This window comes from Primulina eburnea, chromosome 3, assembly GCF_022965805.1.
Source record: "Primulina eburnea isolate SZY01 chromosome 3, ASM2296580v1, whole genome shotgun sequence".
Lineage (NCBI taxonomy): Eukaryota > Viridiplantae > Streptophyta > Magnoliopsida > Lamiales > Gesneriaceae > Primulina > Primulina eburnea.
In genome coordinates this window covers 5179115-5197778 of record NC_133103.1, presented here as the reverse complement: position 1 = coordinate 5197778, position 18664 = coordinate 5179115, and the positions used below count along the sequence as shown (strand labels likewise).

The window sequence follows — 18664 nt, the reverse complement described above, 5'->3', positions numbered from 1 at the left end:
TATAAATTCAATATCTCCAACATAAAATAAAAAAAATGTAATTTATTATTACATAATATAACATATATTTATATATAAATGACATGGACTTGGGTGGTGAAACATAATTGAGTTCATTAATATAATAGCAATATATACAGGAGCCACTCCCACAAGTTGTAGCCGTTGAACTAAACTTGTACAAAGTTATATTCAACTGGACCCTTAGCTTCCACTCTCCACCAGTTAATTATAAACCTCAAGAAAACAAGTCAATGGCCTCCGCGGAAGATGATTTCACTTTCCCCGCCAACGCCAAATCACAGCCACACTTCATCGGGTCTCCGCCTCTGTGGCGGCACCTCGCTGCCTCCCGCCAAAACTCGGAGCTACTTTACAAAGGTGAACAAGCTGAAGAGGAGGATCAAGAGAAATCCAGCACGTCTCTAATACAAGAATTCAAAGCCAGCAGTGCTGGGAACACTTTCAATATTGATGATGAGGAGGAGAAAATGGATATGTTGTGGGAGGATTTGAATGAAGAATTTCCAAGAAATTCTGGGAAATTTTCACAGAACACCGATGTTTCATCGCCGGAAAGATCGGTGCAAATCAGCTGTATTAAAGCTATGAAATTGTCGAAAGCAAATGGGCATATGATCTCTCGGAAGAAATCAAATATTCTTGTTTTCATCAAAATCGTCAAAAAGGCTTTTGCAATCCATAATTCTCGTCGCTCCGTCAAGAAGCATGGTAAATATTTTTGAATTTACGCGTGATACATATCATATACGGAGTGATGTTGTTACACTATAATTTACTAGAATTAATTTTTCGTTTTCTTCCCGAAACTCTTGATAATCTTGTATTCGTATATATTTATCTGTGTGATATATAGATTCAAGAAAAGAGGGCAGCCCGTGAAATCGTATATGCATTCGGTAACAAGATATTTAACTTAAAGATTCATAATTTATTTAATTTATTATGCAAGTATTGCCATTTCTATATATATATTATGCAAGTATTATATGTGTCATTCATATAATGAAGTCAACTCTCAAGTCTCTTATCATCATTCTCCGTGTGTGTGTGTGTGTGTGTGTGAGTGAGTATATTGGTATACATGTTTCTAGAAAAATTTATCCCGAAAATAAGAATTGCTCCCAATTTTTTTTAAAAAAAAATTCATATCTGAATTATAAACCATAAATATAATTTTAAAGTTACAAAAAAGAAACACTAACTCAGCTAATTGTTTTTGTTAGGGGCTCATCTTTGATATAATACCGAGTATTGATTTAAAAAAAAAACACAAAGGAAGTAGTTTAGAATATTTAAAATAAGTTGATCTACATGAGACCCTATAAAGAAAATGATATACACATAAATGATATAGAGATGTCAACCACTAATTAGGCATTAGCACTAGTACTCCCAGTACTCACACATCTTTAAATAAATATAAAAAAAATATTTTAAGTTGTAAGTTAGTTCATCTTTACAAATCATTATTTATGAATTGTTATAGGCCGATGAGCATTCTTTTTCATCAAATTATTGATGAGAGATAATAATTTACTTCATGTATATTCAACCGCAGTTTAACAATTTTTTCGCTTAAATTCGACAACAGCAAAAGAATAAAATATCACAGCAGAAAAAAATAATTTGAAGTGAAAAAAACTAAAGCTTTAAATAAGTGGCTAAAACTTTACTCTAGTGCATAAATTTGACAAAAATTTGTGTTGTAAAAAACGAATTGAATACATCGGTACAAATATATCTGGCCGTTAGTTTAAGCATTGTACATTCAAGAAATGAAATTAAATTGGATTCAACTGAGGACCTGTAGTCAGATGTTTTAGTATCTTCCCGGTGAATTGAGAATCCAGTGATACTGATCTTGCTTGCTAGCATCGTGTAAATGGAACGCGACGCGACGGGTTCCACCATTCTTCACAGCAAGTTGGTGATTACATATATTATATTGTGACAGATCCAGCATTCCAAGAATAATGCAGATTCTTACAAAATGGAAAATTACTGCGTCGTCGGATATACGGTACAAAAGAATCATTTGTCAAAGCTAGATCATCATGAAACTACCCCGTCTCCATTTGGGGGATATTTCTCTTCTCTTCCGACCTGTGATGGTACAACTTAGCAATCTTTCGTCTCTCACAGTCCTGAAACACATCATTTGAGCTTAGGCACAAAAAGTCTCCATGCAAACTGAATTCTCTCAAATACGCATTCAAGAGCCTATACAGGGTGAATTACAAGTTTGCACCTTGAACATATTGAGATAAAATGGTTTGTCAGGATTCTTCCTTCGCAACTTGTGATATGTATAGGCAAAACTTAGCTGATCACGAGGAGTAAACCGATCAACCTCATTAAACCAAAGGCAAGAAAATAAGTTTGACATTGGTGTATGTGCTCTAACAATGAAAGACCCCTCGGGTACATCTGCAAAATAAAAAAATGCATCACGTAAAAGAGCACCAAAGATTAAGTTGAAACAAAAAACATCCATAGATATAGTGTACAAAATCATACTGCTAGGTAGAAGCTTGTGTGAGTCTGACACATTGAACTTTTTCATCCCATCTGCTTGGTAGAAAGCAAACTGTTCGTCTATCACACTATGGTTGTACTTGTTAAGCTTTTTATTCTGAGCAACCTCTTCCCACAGACAATGACGGTCATAGTGATTGGAAATAGCGTACTCATGATCTTTTCTCCAAAGGAAGTATTCTAAGATAACCAGAGGATCAAGTTGAAGACGAAGTTTGCTATCCAACCAAATTGAGTACCTAAATTACAGCCACATGGATGTTTATAAGGGAAGGTGGTAAAATTAGATCAAAAGAAACATTAAAATACAAAAAAGAAAAACTAAAGGTCTCAAAAACGAAGTCTTTAACTCCAGAATCCCAACCTCCCTTAATTTCATGTTGAGTGAATTTATAAACTACAAATAATAGAATATGAAACATCCACAGGTTAATACGAAACACATGGAAGAAGAGAAGGTAATATGTTTGTTCTACAAGAGTGATGATCTATCATCCTGAAGTAAACAAGGACATTGTTATAACTCATGTGGATTAGATTTACACCAAATACATTTAAAAGGACTGAAATATGAATATTATTAAAATAGAGAAGAATAGAAAATGGTGTTAACAATATTTCTGCAATCATTGACCACAATAATCAACTAATCATTTTACCTGGCTGAAGGAAAAAGCCGGTGCGGCAAAAATTTTGGTATCTTGCCAACTCTCCGCATATCAGTGTAAGGAAGATTTTTTACCACCACAATCCTCCATAACCCAATAAAGCCCATCATATCTGGGGTTTGGCCTTCTGAGGAAAGAGCTTGTAGAGTCAGCTCATCCATAAACATGACAAAGCACACATTTTTCCTTGATGTGCGAGAGACCTGAGTTTGGAAAGGAAGTGAATGAAATTAAATGCTGTAGCTCTAGCAATCAATTTCTATGTCGTGAATTACCAATAACGAGTTTTCTTTATTGAACCACTTGATCTTTCCACTTCAGTCGTTAAACCCTACAGTTAGAATCGTGGTTTTTATATGAGACAATCATGGTTCTGGTAACAAATAAAGAGTTTTTACTCTTAAAAGTTTTCTCACAATCCCTCCTTTTATTTGTTTTAAGAAATCTATAAAAAAAAATTCATGAGTGCAGTTTCATGAGTGTACAAGAAGGTCCAAAGCAGATGAGTTAGCAAATCAAGAAGAAGAACAAGTTATGCAAATTATCTCATATTTTTGTATCAGTTCCCAAAACCTCAAGGTTGTAAATGGCAGGAGGCGGTGGCGGGACGGTCGGTGACCGCCTACCACCTCGGCGTGAATTTTTTTAAGTAATTTTTTATAAATATCATTGATAATCATGCAATATAATCACAAATAGTCATAATTTTTTATGTAAAATATGCAATTAAATAATGCTTAAGTACAAAGAAACTTCATATAATATAATATCATCTAAATAATATGCAATTAATAAAGATTCATCATCATATTAATGCTATTATGCTAACAAAGTAATATAATTACTTTTACGGTTTTACCAAAAACTAAGTTTAAATTTCAAAGTTTCAATCAATTATCCATCGTTAGAACAAGTAATCTCTCAATCTTTTTTTGTCCTCATCGGATGCTTTCAGGACATGCTTCAACTTGTCCTACAATACCCGCAATATGATGCTTCGTCTTATAAACTCCTCATTTAATAAGCCTCTTACACAACTTGCATGTGATCCAATCTCTCTTCTCTTTATTATATAACACCTCATATTCTCAAACAATATCATTAGACTTTATCTTAAATTCCAACTCCAGTTGTTTATCTTTTTCCGCCATTAATATTTCAAAAATAAATCAATAATAAGAAAAAAAATTGATTTTTGAAATCACAAAATCTAAAATATTATTAAAAAAATTTGATAAATAATAAATATGCAATACCTAACCTAAATATTCTGACTGCTGACGGCAGTGAGCGGCTGCGGGCAGTGGGCGGCAGACTGTGTGTGGTGGTTGAAACTTGAGAGTGAAACCAAAAATAGAATAAAGAAAGTGAGGTATGCTAAGGTTTTGATATTTAAAATTAGTTGACTTTGACTAGGATTTTAAAATTGTTGACTACAACTTAAAAATCTTGACTGTTCGCCTCGCTGGCCTGCTCGCTGCCTCGCCTGCCTACTCGCCGTCTCGACCAGCCTCCTTAACCCCGTATAGCTTGGACTGCCTAAAACACTCACCTCATACATAGGCGGTGCAGTCGAGGGCAGCCTACCGTCTAGGCATCATTTAGAACACTGCAAAACCTGAATGTAAACTATTTATAAATGTTATTGAGAGATGCTATTTTCCTTCAAGCTTAAAACAACAAATCACTGATGCCCTCTCCCATTTTTAACATTGGCCACAGGATTCAAATCTAATCAATTTGCCAAAGTTCTGAATATCAGAACACAGATGATCCAAAATAGTTTGTCATTGCATTTTCTTATGCTAAGCCAATGATCTCGTTCATGCTTTTCATATATTAAAGACGTACAATGTTTTAAAGACTTGTAAACTAAGGGGAAAAGAATAATACCGTCCTGCCCATTGGTGATCTCAACCGATCAGAATTCCCAAAGATACAAGACATTACAGCGATGTGGCAGCTACTAATGTATTTTGCATCATCTTCTGCCAAGTCAAATCCTGTACTTGGTGACCCTTTAGGGCCTTTCACAAAACCACAATTGATTTTCTGATCATGAGCAATAAATGATTCTTCCCTCTCAATGAGACTCTGATGTCCGGCAAATCTAGGTTCCCATTTTTCGTCTTCAATTATTTTTTCCTCTATTTCTGTATATTGCAAGGAAAATCTGGCAAACTTTCGACTTTGTACAGGCTCAATGAGTAGAGAAGAAGAGTCCAAAAGTTTCATCTCACAAGAACCTGAAATTGTTGAGCATCAGCATCTCAAGCCAATCCAATAACAGAAATGGTGAAAAAGAAAAAGGGAAAAGTGCATTAGCATACCGACAATCAGTCAGTATCAAATTTAGATGGCAATATCTCAATTAGGAAAAAGAAAGGAAAAGGTTGACACGATGTCAATGAGTAGATACACATGAAGGTGTGAATCAAAAGCAATTTTTGATAAAATATCATATATTTCTTCAAATCTCGCAAGTGCGTCCGTTACGAAAAAATGCAAGTACATCAGATTTGCAATTCTATTGTGTTTATGTGTGTTTTTTACCATATTAGTCTTGGAGTGTGGGAAATCCAGTCCCTCATATTGTGGTAATAAATAAAATTTTATGAGCCTGAGCATAAAATTGAATGAGTACACTATGTCATCGTCAAAGTTTGCATAATGTCTAAGGTGGCAACTGTAACTTAACAACAGAGAAAGGCATTACGTCGAGCTCAATGTCAAAAGACTTTATCCTTCAATTCCAGCGGTGTAAAAATTCAACCAGAGACTTCTCTACTCATCGAGTAACATGATCTTTTAACAAAAAGAAATCAACTTCTTATTTACAAGTAGAACTACAACTTTATATGAAATGACAAAATTACCCGAAAATTTTCGACGTTTTGGCTTCTTCTTGCTACTTGAGTGCCTTTCAGGTACTAATTTTCTGACTGGTTGATCTTCCAGAAAAGTGACATTTTCAGAATCTGAGTTCACTTTTGGATGCTGAGAATGTAAAAGGGATTCTTCGGTAAACAAATCAACAGAACCTGAATCAACGTTTTCCATGACTTCTTGCTTTTTATTTCTAGCATGCTGACCAAGAAACGACTCTCCAGTGTTGATACCATGGGGTTTACTGGCAGCAGAGTGGTCCTTGTTATTATGTGAAGTATTATCATATTCTTCCATTTGATCATCCTGTATGTCAATACCGTCGTCGTATTCATCATCAGCATCTAATTCTCTCTGTTTTCCATCGTCGGAATTTCCTAATTGCTGGTTGCTACTGTCATTCACATCCATTGACCCCTCAATCCTCTTTAGTGAGGATTCATATTCAGCCTCATACATTTTTAATTCATTGCGTCCAGCCTCATTGTACAGACTATTACCCCGATGATCGAAAACTTTCGAAGGTTTGTCTGACAGTGACTTTTTATCATTGTCTTTCACTTCAGCATGAACATTATCCACAGAATTATCCTGGCTTTGCTCCAATTCCTCCTCACTGTAATCTTCATCCCTTCTCCTATCATCCTTGTCCCAATATCGTGAATCCCGGCCATGTGCTACTGATCCATCTCCAAATTTGAGCTCCTCCATTTTTGGAATTTGTGTAATATTCATGAGAAAATCCGTATCATTTTCCATTTCATCATCCTGGATTTGGTGTCTATTTGTTTCCCCTCCTAAACACAGAAAATAAGTAAATACCAAGACCAAACTTCCAACTAGGTAGCGTCCATAATCTAGTATTTTATTGACAGTAGAACTGAAGCATTTGTTTATAGTTAAAAATAGTTTAGTTAACTTTATATAAATCCCGATGTGCAACCAAACACATTTTTAAAACCCAACGGAAGTAATACATCTACATTCTACACATTATTATAAGCTCTAATTAATAAGTCTATCAACACTAGACTTCTTGCTCAAAATTCTACAAGCTTGGTTTCTCAAATCTACGACGTCTCACCAAAGCTTTAGAAACTATGTCGTTCAGATTGCAAAAGCATTAAAGGTACCTCTGAATCATTGCGCCAGCATCAAAACATCCGTCACAGCAAGGGGAAAAAACAACTACGGCCAAAATTCCATCATCTCCCAAATTCACCAATACACAAATCTTGCAATTTCTAATTCTTCGTTAGTTTTTTCACTCAAAAGAAGACTTTATTCCCATATCAAATCTAGCATAGAAATTAGTAATAGCTGCTAACAGTTCGGAAAAAAAAAGTTAATTAATGTCTATATCAATTCGACTAATTAACCAGTCCAATCAATACCTATTACCACAGCTTCCCGCTCTCTTCAGTTACTTTAAGCAATCAATCAATAAATAGTTCGCATCAACAAAACCGAGCACAAACACGCGATCACATACAACGAAAAAAAACGAGCTTTATCTACAGCAAGGAAATACACACCTTTACTCTGCAATGAGAAGTAGAAGAAAGCAGAGATCGAGAGAATAAGTAATAGCGTCAGACCGCCAAATCCAGTCGAGATCTTATAACCCTGCGAGGCCTTCGATCGCCGATGCTGATGGTGATGAGAGTGTCGGGAGCCAAATCCACTACCTCCGCCTCGAACGGGGATCGACACGTGATCCGAAGCGACGCCATTTCTTGCCCCATTAATGCCTCCGAATTGCCTGAACTGAGCCATCCGCGCATTATTGGATGTAGATACAAATTTCTGGTGCGTATATCCGCAGGGTTTAGAGTTGGAAATTTGTGGGTTTTTGCAGGGTATAGTTGGGAATACACGTCCCCGTTCTGAAACTCGGAGGCAGGGGGAGGGGGGGTTCACCGGAGAGAGTCGCTTAGCGCGGGGGGAGCGGTGGGAGTGGACGTGATGGTGGGTTCCATTTATTTATTTGCGATATTTGTTATATACCAAAATGTCCCTCCTTCCATAAATCTCTTTTCATTACTTTATATTTTCTTTCCAAAATTAGGAAATTCTCACCAAATTCTGAATTTATTAAGATTCCCAAATTTTCAAATTTCCAGAGGAAATTAATTTTTTTAAAAAAATTGTTGATATATTTACTAGATAAATATTAAATACTACGCTATTCGATTTCACGGTAAGAATATATGCAAATCATTTATCATATAGATTTATTATATTATTACATCACGGACATTTGTACGGTATTTTTTTTATAATTAATAATTGAATTTATATTCAAATATTGGGTACTAATTTTAAAATTTAATAAATTTCAACAATTTGAAATTATTATGTGTTATGATTTGAATTGATTATATTTAAATAATGTCATACCATAATTTTGAAAAATTAACGAAATTATAAATTTAAAAAAATGAATGAATAAACATGACACCTAGTGTTCTATATATATAAACTAGATAAATACGATGTCAACACGAATTTCACGGTAATAACACATGCAAACCATATATCATATATATTTATTATATTAATGTATCGACACATCCATTGTATGTTTGTATATTATTTTTTAATAATTATATATATATATATATATATATATATATATATATATATATATTAAAATAGGGTAATTTCATAATTATATAAATTAATGAAGGTCCAGCTGCAATTTGAAGTTATTACATGTTAGAATTTGAATTTATTATATTTAAATGATATCATACCATAATTATGAAAAATAATAAAAGATTAAACTATAATTTTGAAATTATGAATTTTTAAAAAAAAAAAGAAAAAAGAAAAAAATAAATAATGACACGAGCTTTTGTTTTTATTATTAAGAACATGTTACGATGTTAGTATAATTCTTTTTATAATTAATTAGATTTATATTTAAATAACAATATAATTATAAAAATAACTGTAAGTCCAACTGCACTTTGAAATTATTATATACTGCAATTTAAATAGAGTCATATCATAATTATGAAAAATATTGACGCTAGCTAAAATGCAATTTGAAATGATGAATTAAATGAGAAAAAAACTGAAAAAAAAAAAATAAACTAACATCAAAATTTATCATTATTATAAAGTTTCTTAATAATAAAGTGTGTGTGTGTGTGTGTATATATTATATATATAAGAGGATAGTAGAGATTTTATATAGTTTAATGATACAGTACAAATCTAGATTTTCATGCGATTCGTAGAATGATATTTCAACGCGTCAAGCAATTCGGGCAAGCTATGTACACGTCATGTGTGCTTAGATTTCAATAAGATTATATATATTTAATTTCAATGATTAAATTTGAAATAAAATAATAAATTATATTTTTTTCCCTTTTCAATAATCAAATAAATATATAATTAATGAAAATATAAAAAATAAAATTGTAATTTTACATTGAGAAGATATTTTGTGAGACGGTCTCATGATTCTTTATCTGTGAGACGAGTTAACTCTACCGATATTCACAATAAAAAGTGATAATTTTAGCATAAAAAGCAATGACAAAAACTTGTGTGAGACGGTCTCACATGTCGTAATTTGTGAGACAGATCTTTTATTTGGATCACCCATGACAAATTATTACTTTTTATGCTAAGAGTGTGTTTGATTGAGTGGATTAAATAAGGATAGATTAATAGTCAAATATTTATCGTTAAAATTTTAAGATGTTTTAATAATCATTTTGACCCGGTTTAAGATCCAATTTTATTAATCAAATAGTTATCCATAAATTAGATCTTAAATCGGGTCAAAATGATTATTAAAACAACTTAAAATTTTAACGATAAATATTTGACTATTAATCTATCCTTATTTAATCCACTCAACCAAACACACCCTAAGAGTATTACTTTTTATTGTGAATATCGGTAGAGTTGATCCGTCTCACAAGACACATACTCAAAGATAATAATTTTTCATGGATGACTCAAATAAAAGATTCGTCTCACAAAATACGATCCGTGAGATCATCTCACATTATTTTTTTTGTTTTTTTGACATTTAATGAATTGATCTATATATGTAGATAAATAATCAATATATATAATTCTAATCAAATATTTGGTGAGATTTGATTATTTTATTAATCAATCACATCAAGCGAATAAAACATTCCCTCATATTATCAAAATTTCAACGGCAGTCTGAATTGAAGTTAATTGTCAAGTCATATAAGTTAATATTTTATATTAAGCAAGTGTCTACATTTAGTTTTTTTTTTTGCCTGTTCATTTACTAATATACATATATCTATCATTAATATGAACCGTTGCACATGTTACGTACTTATGTAATAGTAATAATTATTTAAATTTGATAACTTTTGTTATTTTTAAATGAATAATTTTTAAAATTATTTTATTATGAGTGATAACTAGAAAAACTTAAGCATATTTAAAGATAAATAAACACTTTTACAAAAAAAAAAAAAATTAAAATTGAAAGTGGATATCATATGTTTGATATAGACTAGAAACATATTTATAATATATGTTTTACGATGTCTTTTATTTAATAAAAATTTTGTATTTTTGTAATTTGATAGGGGTATTAATTAATTTTTAATCCCTAAAAAATGTTACACCAAATACTTCAAAGTTAGTTAGTCTAAACTCTCATGTTTTATACATAATATATAAGTATATATATTAACTACTTCCAATAACTTTTTATACATCATTAAATTTCATTATATAAGTGTATATTTGACTTTTCAGATGATATTCTTGAAATATGTGAAAACTAAAAAAATCTTAGTAATTATATGTATCTTGTTGAAATTAAAATTGTAATGTTTCGGTGATAACAATGTTTACATGTTGTTAGGAAATCACGTTGGTTGGTTCATTTGTCGTTAGGATATCTCGTTAAATCGACAATGGCTGCTGGATGATTTTTAAGATATTATTTATAATAATATTAAATATCATATTTATATAAATTTGAAAAACATATGGTAAAGCAAAATCTGAGGTAGTGCGTGGAATATATATTAAATTATATCAATTAATGATTTAGGATCCAAGCTAGGCTAAACATCCATAGCCTAGCTTGCTGTCATTTTTTGGTAATGCATTGTTAATTAGCATTAATTCAATCATTTAACATATGAAGTGCCTAAATGTCACATGAGTTTTATATATTATTCCTAATTACAATCAATAAATTATTAATCTTTTCATTATTTCGAATGATTATAATTGTTGGTAAGTTTTTGTTAGAATTTACTTTCTGTTATTGGCGGCGTGTGGATATAATTATTATATTTTCATTGTAAAGCTTAAATTTAATTAATTAGGATGACAAATAGATTAAAATAAATACAAGAAATACTAAGTTTTATTCAATTAAATTTAAATAATTTGTGATTAATTTTGAAATGAGAGATCGGAAGAAAATCGGGAATGGATATGTGAGATTTATTAGATAAATAAATAAATGTGAGCAATTTTCTATAATTGTAGTGTTTCCCGTATTTTTTCATTAAAGAAATGAAGTTCATTTTTTGTTTATGCACACACATAAATTAAATGAGATCATTGTAATTTTAGTCATATAAATTAGTTTATTTTGATTTTTAATAACATAATTTATCAAAATTTGGTTTTCATTCAATTATTTTGATTTTTTTTTTGGTTTTTTTGTCTGAAACCACTAAATCCACTTGATATTACTTATTTGGCACAAATATTCTCATGTGATAAAAAACAGAGTTTATATTACACACATTAATTAAAATAAACATAAAAAAATAAAGTGTAACTATAAATTTTTTTCATCTAGTTTTGAAATATTGAGGGTTATATTGTTTTATTTTCCTCAGTCTTTTTTATCAAATTAATTTTAATATGAGTGTTATTCTTTTTACATATATAATGTATTATAGAATCAGTGTTAAATAAATAATATTCGATTGATTCAGGGGTTTAAGAATAAAAAAGATCAAAAAAAAATTTTAAGTTACTTTATAAAAATTAAATTTTGACAAATTATATGACTAAAACTGAAAACATATCGACTACATAACTAAATTTGCAAAATTCCCCACTTAAAATACCAAATTTTATTGGTACAAGGGACGGGTCTGTCTCTTTAACACTAAGTATTGTAGATACGAAATTTTTTAATAGAAAATTGAAAAGACAAAATTTTGTCCCTCTTGTACCTTACAATTTTTATAAATGCAATTTTTAATTGTCCCTGGGATCTTTTTGTTGATATTCTTAATTCCATACAGGCAAGACTAGCTACTTGGTTGATCTTGATGATAGACAGACAAACAAACAAATTATTTGTATTGCACAAAGACACAAATTACATATGTATTATACCAGACACCGCAATAGTCAGTGTTGATCGATTATTTCCAAATCAATAAGCAGATTCCGACAGCCACAGATATCAAAATCCAAACAAGAATCATCTCCACACACACATGATGCAAGAATCACAAACAGACATACAAACACGAGACAGATGTTTGGTACTGATCGAACATGAATACTCGAGGATGGAATATGCAATCAAGGGCACTTGAGCCTATTCCCGCGTGTCCTCAAACTGGCGTAGCAGGGGCACAAGTGTGTGTTCCCATAAGTTCCCGGCGGTACACAGTTGCACCTCCTACAGCATCCGGTGCATGATCGGTAGCATATCTTCCTTCTTGATGACCTGCTGCATCGCCTAGAGCATTCAGCTGAGCAATCTGCGGCCAAGATTCGAATGTTAATTCAACCTCAGGAATACGAATTATCACGAGGAATATCATCGTAGATATTCGAAAGAAATCATGTATAGTATATATATGTCGTTACTGATTGGGTATTTCTGGTCATGGAGACCTCCTAGATTTCCTCCAGCTGCATTCCCCTGAACAAAGACGTTTATCGATTTTCAAAAAATTCGGTATATATCTTTCTTGATTTGGTTCTAATCAGAAATAGGGTGGTTTGATGAGACATAATTTACCACACCTGAGAAAGAGTTTGTGCAGAGGTATCATAAGTGACTGATGTTGCCTCCACAAAACCCTGGTCAATATACATTCATTATGAATTAACTTGGTTAATTATGGTGTATTATCCATTCGATCGATTGAGCAATATACATATATATATCATTTTTATCAAAATGTACAAATGATATATGTACCTGTATGAACAAAATGGCAATCAGCAGAAGACACATGAGGAGCTTCATGATATCTGTACGTGGGGATATCAAGATAATGTGTTAAGTGGACATTGTGCATGGGAATTAAGCGGGCTATTTATAGAGGAGATTTCGATGATTGATTTACTTTTGAAGGGGTCACATGCAATGGGCCAGACGTGGTCACAGACTTTTTGTTGGTTGGCTTAGGTGAGATAAGGCTAGCAAAAAATTTAATGTCTCTCAACTTTTTTGCGTTTTGAAAGTTTGTAGAGTCATCGACATATATAGCGTAAAGGCTTTTGTCATGGTGTTACAGCCTACAGCTCATGCCCAGTATAATGATTCTTTGGCTTGTTTATGGTCCCCTCCTTGGCAGAGCCCGGGATTGTAGCGAGGCAGGCGTGCATGCCTTAGCTTATATTTATATATTGTTTCAAAATTATGCTAATTCTTAAGAAAGAAATTAAATGAAACTGATGCATTAATTATTACAACGGAAAACTATATATTTTTATATGCATGAGGTCTCGACTCTGAACAACAGCTAATTAATTGGCACTCACGAGTGCGTATTTATTTATATATATATGTATGCACTGGACTGAGGTACGACAACACGAAATTGGATCACCACAGGAATATTCACTATTTAGTGTCTTTTGAGCGTCATCGACAGCTGGCTACCGAATCATTAAGGATGTCAAAATCAGACACGACCCACCAACACGATACGGTTCAACACGAAAAAAATTATGTTTGAGTTTGGGGTTTTTGGGTTCAGGTCATATTGGGATGGACCGGATAGCTGACCCGAAAAAAATGATCGAGTTGGCTTGGGTTCGAGTCAACCTCGGTTGACCCGAAAATTATAATTTTTTTAAAAGATATATAATTAATAAATATTGTCTATATTTTTATATATTGTATGTCTGAAAAAATATTTATTGTATATTTATATCATAAATTTTCATGATTTATTATTTATTTTGAACTTTTTTATTTTTTAATAAATTTTTATTTGATTTAATAAATATATATTATTTTTTTACATTTAAAATTTTAAATTTAAATCATCTATATGATAGAGGTTTTATTATTATTATTATGTGTTTAAAGTAAAATATTATTTTTTTGAATTTTATTTAATTTTTTTAAAAAAAATATAAAAAAATTTAAAATCAGGTTATATGGGTTTGTCAAGTTGATTGGGTTGATTCAGATTCATGTTCAAGTTGAGAGTTTTCGATTTAGCTCGGGTTCGAATTGAGCAATTTTTGAATATCAATGTTGCTCAACCCGACCCGACCCATCCGAATTGACATCCCTACCAATCTTTGAATCCATACCAAGTAATATATTTTATTTTATTTTATTTTTTTGACTTTATATGGGAGCGATTATTCTTTTATATTAAATATATATTTATTATTTTATATTGACCCTTCCTGATTGTTCTTCAATCAATTTTTTTGCGTAACTCCAAATTTTCATTATTATTTTTTTTATTTGAGGGTGTATTTGAATTGTCTCATTCAAATTATCTATTTGGAAAACAAATGTAATTAGCAGATTTACCTCAAATTCATATCCTATCAATCTAGTTTTTAATTATAATGAATTTCAACTTCATGTATCCAAATAGATCAGGTAAATTCAAGGGAACACGACCCGTAGATTTCGCTCCTACGAATCCTAAGAAAAGTTAGTAAATCGTCACGTGTCACAAAACTATGTATTAGATGGGTAGGGCGAAACCTGTGGGGGCAGTGCTCTCACAGGATCTCAGCCATTGATTTTACATGGTGATTAAATCTGGGCCTTTGATCACTTCATGGGGTGTATGTGTGTTTAAATCTGGGCCTTTGATCACCTCATGGGGGCAGTGCCTCACAAGGTAGGGTGAAATAAACCGGCGAGAACCTTCCGATGCTAAGTATGCACTAAATCCAACAAATTCAATAATAAAAGTAGTAATAATTTCAATTGGATTAAACCGGTTCAAGATTTTCTAGTGATGAAACTAAATCAATTATATATGATATCGGATTGGATCGGTTCCATATTTAATAGATTACCCAATCCAAAACAGAAATCATATTAAGCTAGCTTGGATATCGGATTGGACCGGATTGAGACTAAATTGGAATCCATTTTTTTTTAAAAAACATTATGTATCTAAATATATTAGATATGAGTCTCCCGTCAATTCTAAATTTATTTTATATATGTACAAATATAAATTCTAATATAGTTTTATAAAACTGGTCCTGAATTAGTTTCTGTATCAGATTCAAACATACCAGATTAAAATGGTTACAAATCTATTTTGACGCAATTAACCCAAACCAATTCACTATTGGTGTTGAATTCGAATCAATCAGGAACAAATTATATAGTTTTCAGATTAAATCACACTTAATTCAGATCGGTTTCAAATTGATTCAATCCATTAATCATGCCTAATTTGAAGTTCACGATTCAAAAAATCACATCACACCATCCAAATAAAATAGTTCCATACAAAAGAAATTTGATTTTAAGTGTCTTATGTTTTCTCGAGTTTAGTATTAAGCCGTTCAAATAGATTATTCAACTAAACTATTTATGAGAATAATTCAAGAAAATGGATTCTCGTACGATTGATTTTTTAATGATTCTGAACTAAGTTGAAAGACACTTTAGATTTGATCCTTCGGAAAGAAAAAAAGGAAGTTTTCTCTCTTTCCTAGGAATTCAACGTATGTTTTTTGGGCCTTGTTCTTGAAAGTTAAAAGGGCCTCGGACCTCGAAACTTGTTTTAGGATATATAACATTTAATATTCAAATTAAATTTTCATACTTTCATTATTGGGTATGGAAATTTATTCTTGATCTTCTGTATTTAATATTTTCCATAAATCCATCTAGAATCTCACAAGCAAGGACGATGCAATAAATTCATCAAATTGATATACATTGCACCTGGAATTTCTTGCAGGAAAAATTACAAATTTTTGTTATATAAATTAGCATTTTTTATTTTTGTCCCTTAAAGTTTAGTCTTGGTATAATACATTGATGTTTGTTTTCAATTTTAGTTATTTTTCTTTTAATGTGATGTGTGGCTTTGGACATTGTTGGTGTGTCGTTATTAATATCTAACGTCATGTCAGTATACCATAGGTGAAATGAACTAAAAATAATAATTCATTGTAATAAGACCAAATTTTGATGATTCACATAGTTAAAAACAAAAAAACATTCTAACTCGTAGGGAAACTATATTTTTATTTTTATATATTATCTGTTTTGTGATTTTGATCATTTACGTTCTCAAATTCCAATTTTATTCCAATATCTCTCAATTGTTGACAAATTTAGTCTTTTTTTTTATTATCAAAAGTATTGCTGTGACATTACACGTAAGCTCCACGTCAGTATCACATCAATGACACCACGTCGGAAAAAATTGTATAAATGACAAATATAACATATTAAATTTGAAATTTGATAAAATGGATCACTTAAATTAAAAAAAGAAAGAAAGAAAGTAGGGAAGCTCCAAAAATACAGTTTTCATTGGATGGGTGGGTGATTGGAAATGAGAACCACTTCCACAGAAAGGAGGGGAATCTGAAGCGATGGTCCATACAGATATTAAAAATGATGCTAAAAACACCAAGAATTGATTATGGCTTCAAATGAAGCAATCGATATCTATGAATATATAAATATTATATAGATATGAGGGCTCACAACTTTTGGGCTTCAATGATTCAATGTGGTCTGTAATCCCCGGCCTCCCTCTTCTATTGCAAGCAATGGCCAAAACAAAATAAGGCGAGGATTAAAATGTGTACTTAACTACAGAAATTATTGAAATATGTATTCAGACGACATGGGGATTAATTTGGCAGTTGCACGGTTCAGAACAAGGATCAAATGAACAACTCCGTATATTATGGCGTCAAGGGGGAGAAGAAAAATAGAAATAGAGTAAGTTTTAATTTGCATATGTATTATACGTAGGAAACACAAAGGATAAGAGGATAACTTGAACTTTTTAAATTATTTTATTACAAAATGTGGTAAAAGAACAAAACAATTAATAATTTTTGGCAATATTTTATACATACACACATCTTGGGAAAATGACACGTAAGAAGAAAAATAAAAAGGAAATTTTGAAGTTTTCGATCCTAGATGGATGGCACGGCTTGAAAAGCAAATAGAATTAATGTAGAGTAACATAGCAATCATCAAAGCTCTGATCAGACAGATCAAAGCGAATATTGAGAGACAACATTTGATATTTAGTTTTTGTGTGGAGACATGTAATCATTAGCTTAATTAGTTGAGTAGTGTCCCTAATCTCCACCCCCCTTCACTAGCTACATGCAAGTTTAAGTCACTTTCAAGCTTGATTAACCCCACCAGAATCCGTGTATGTATGAATATGATCTGTATCATATTATTACAGTGTTGAAATATTTGTCCCAAAACGTTGATTGTGAAGAACATCTTTCTCAGTCCCACAAACCGCCCCAAATATATAATCCCCTCTTGCTTCGCTTACACTGTCACCGCTTTGCTAAAGCAACTACGTAACCGATCCCTTCGATCGATCGCTCAAAAATTTCTGAGTAAAATATTGTAATGCTCTATGACAGGTATAATATAAATTTGTATATATAACTGCTAAAGATATACTAATTATGCATCAAAGTGTCATGTATTGTATGTTTAACAGAAATAAGATCAAAAAATATACATATGTTCTTTAACAAAAGTAGACATATTTAAAGTGTGTCAGGCTTCTGGTGTTCACATTAAACAGGAAGTATATGATTTCTCGCATTTGACATTCATGTTTTCGTCACGCTGTTTGGAGAACAGTAACTTAAAACATACCATGAAATTTGATTAACATGGATGCTGAACTTCTGTGAAAATATATGTATGATAAGTTGGAAATTAAGGTAGCTTGAATGATGATGCTTTGAGAATATTAATGAATCTTGATCCTGAAGCCCAGTGCACATGATTTTCGTGTTATACTATTTTTTCAAGCAAATTAACTTCTATTTTGGGGTATGACTCGAGTAGCCTTTCGGGTAACTAAAGATGCAGACAATCTAATTAACAAAATTTCATATAGGACGTTCTACCAAAAACAAATTACATATATTATATAGGTAGCTAGCTAGATAGTAGATAGACTCCTGAACGAATTCCTGGCTCCACAGTACTCTTCCCTTGTTACATCATTATACTTGTGGGTCAGTATTATAGCCAATGCGCCAGAACATAAACCCCCTTCCCCGAGTTGTAATAAAAAGAAAGAAATGCCTAATCATCTATGCTATAT

The 18664-nt window shown here is 31.7% G+C and overlaps 2 protein-coding genes across 2 annotated transcripts; both read right to left on the bottom strand.

Moving 5' to 3' along the window:
• Positions 1 to 1678: 1678 nt before the first annotated feature.
• Positions 1679 to 8077, bottom strand: LOC140825647 (uncharacterized). The gene is made up of 7 exons (XM_073187541.1): positions 7649 to 8077; positions 6104 to 6910; positions 5121 to 5473; positions 3219 to 3430; positions 2542 to 2798; positions 2273 to 2451; positions 1679 to 2168 (listed from the first exon to the last, which is right to left on the bottom strand). Exons 1-7 carry the CDS (start codon positions 7887 to 7889, stop codon positions 2085 to 2087), a joined length of 2133 nt encoding a protein of 710 aa, XP_073043642.1. The 5' UTR covers positions 7890 to 8077; the 3' UTR covers positions 1679 to 2084.
• A 4359-nt stretch (positions 8078 to 12436) lies between these two features.
• Positions 12437 to 13469, bottom strand: LOC140828074 (gibberellin-regulated protein 2-like). Its single transcript, XM_073191052.1, has 4 exons — positions 13315 to 13469; positions 13137 to 13193; positions 12978 to 13032; positions 12437 to 12868 (listed from the first exon to the last, which is right to left on the bottom strand). Exons 1-4 carry the CDS (start codon positions 13360 to 13362, stop codon positions 12687 to 12689), a joined length of 342 nt encoding a protein of 113 aa, XP_073047153.1. The 5' UTR covers positions 13363 to 13469; the 3' UTR covers positions 12437 to 12686.
• Positions 13470 to 18664: the final 5195 nt, after the last annotated feature.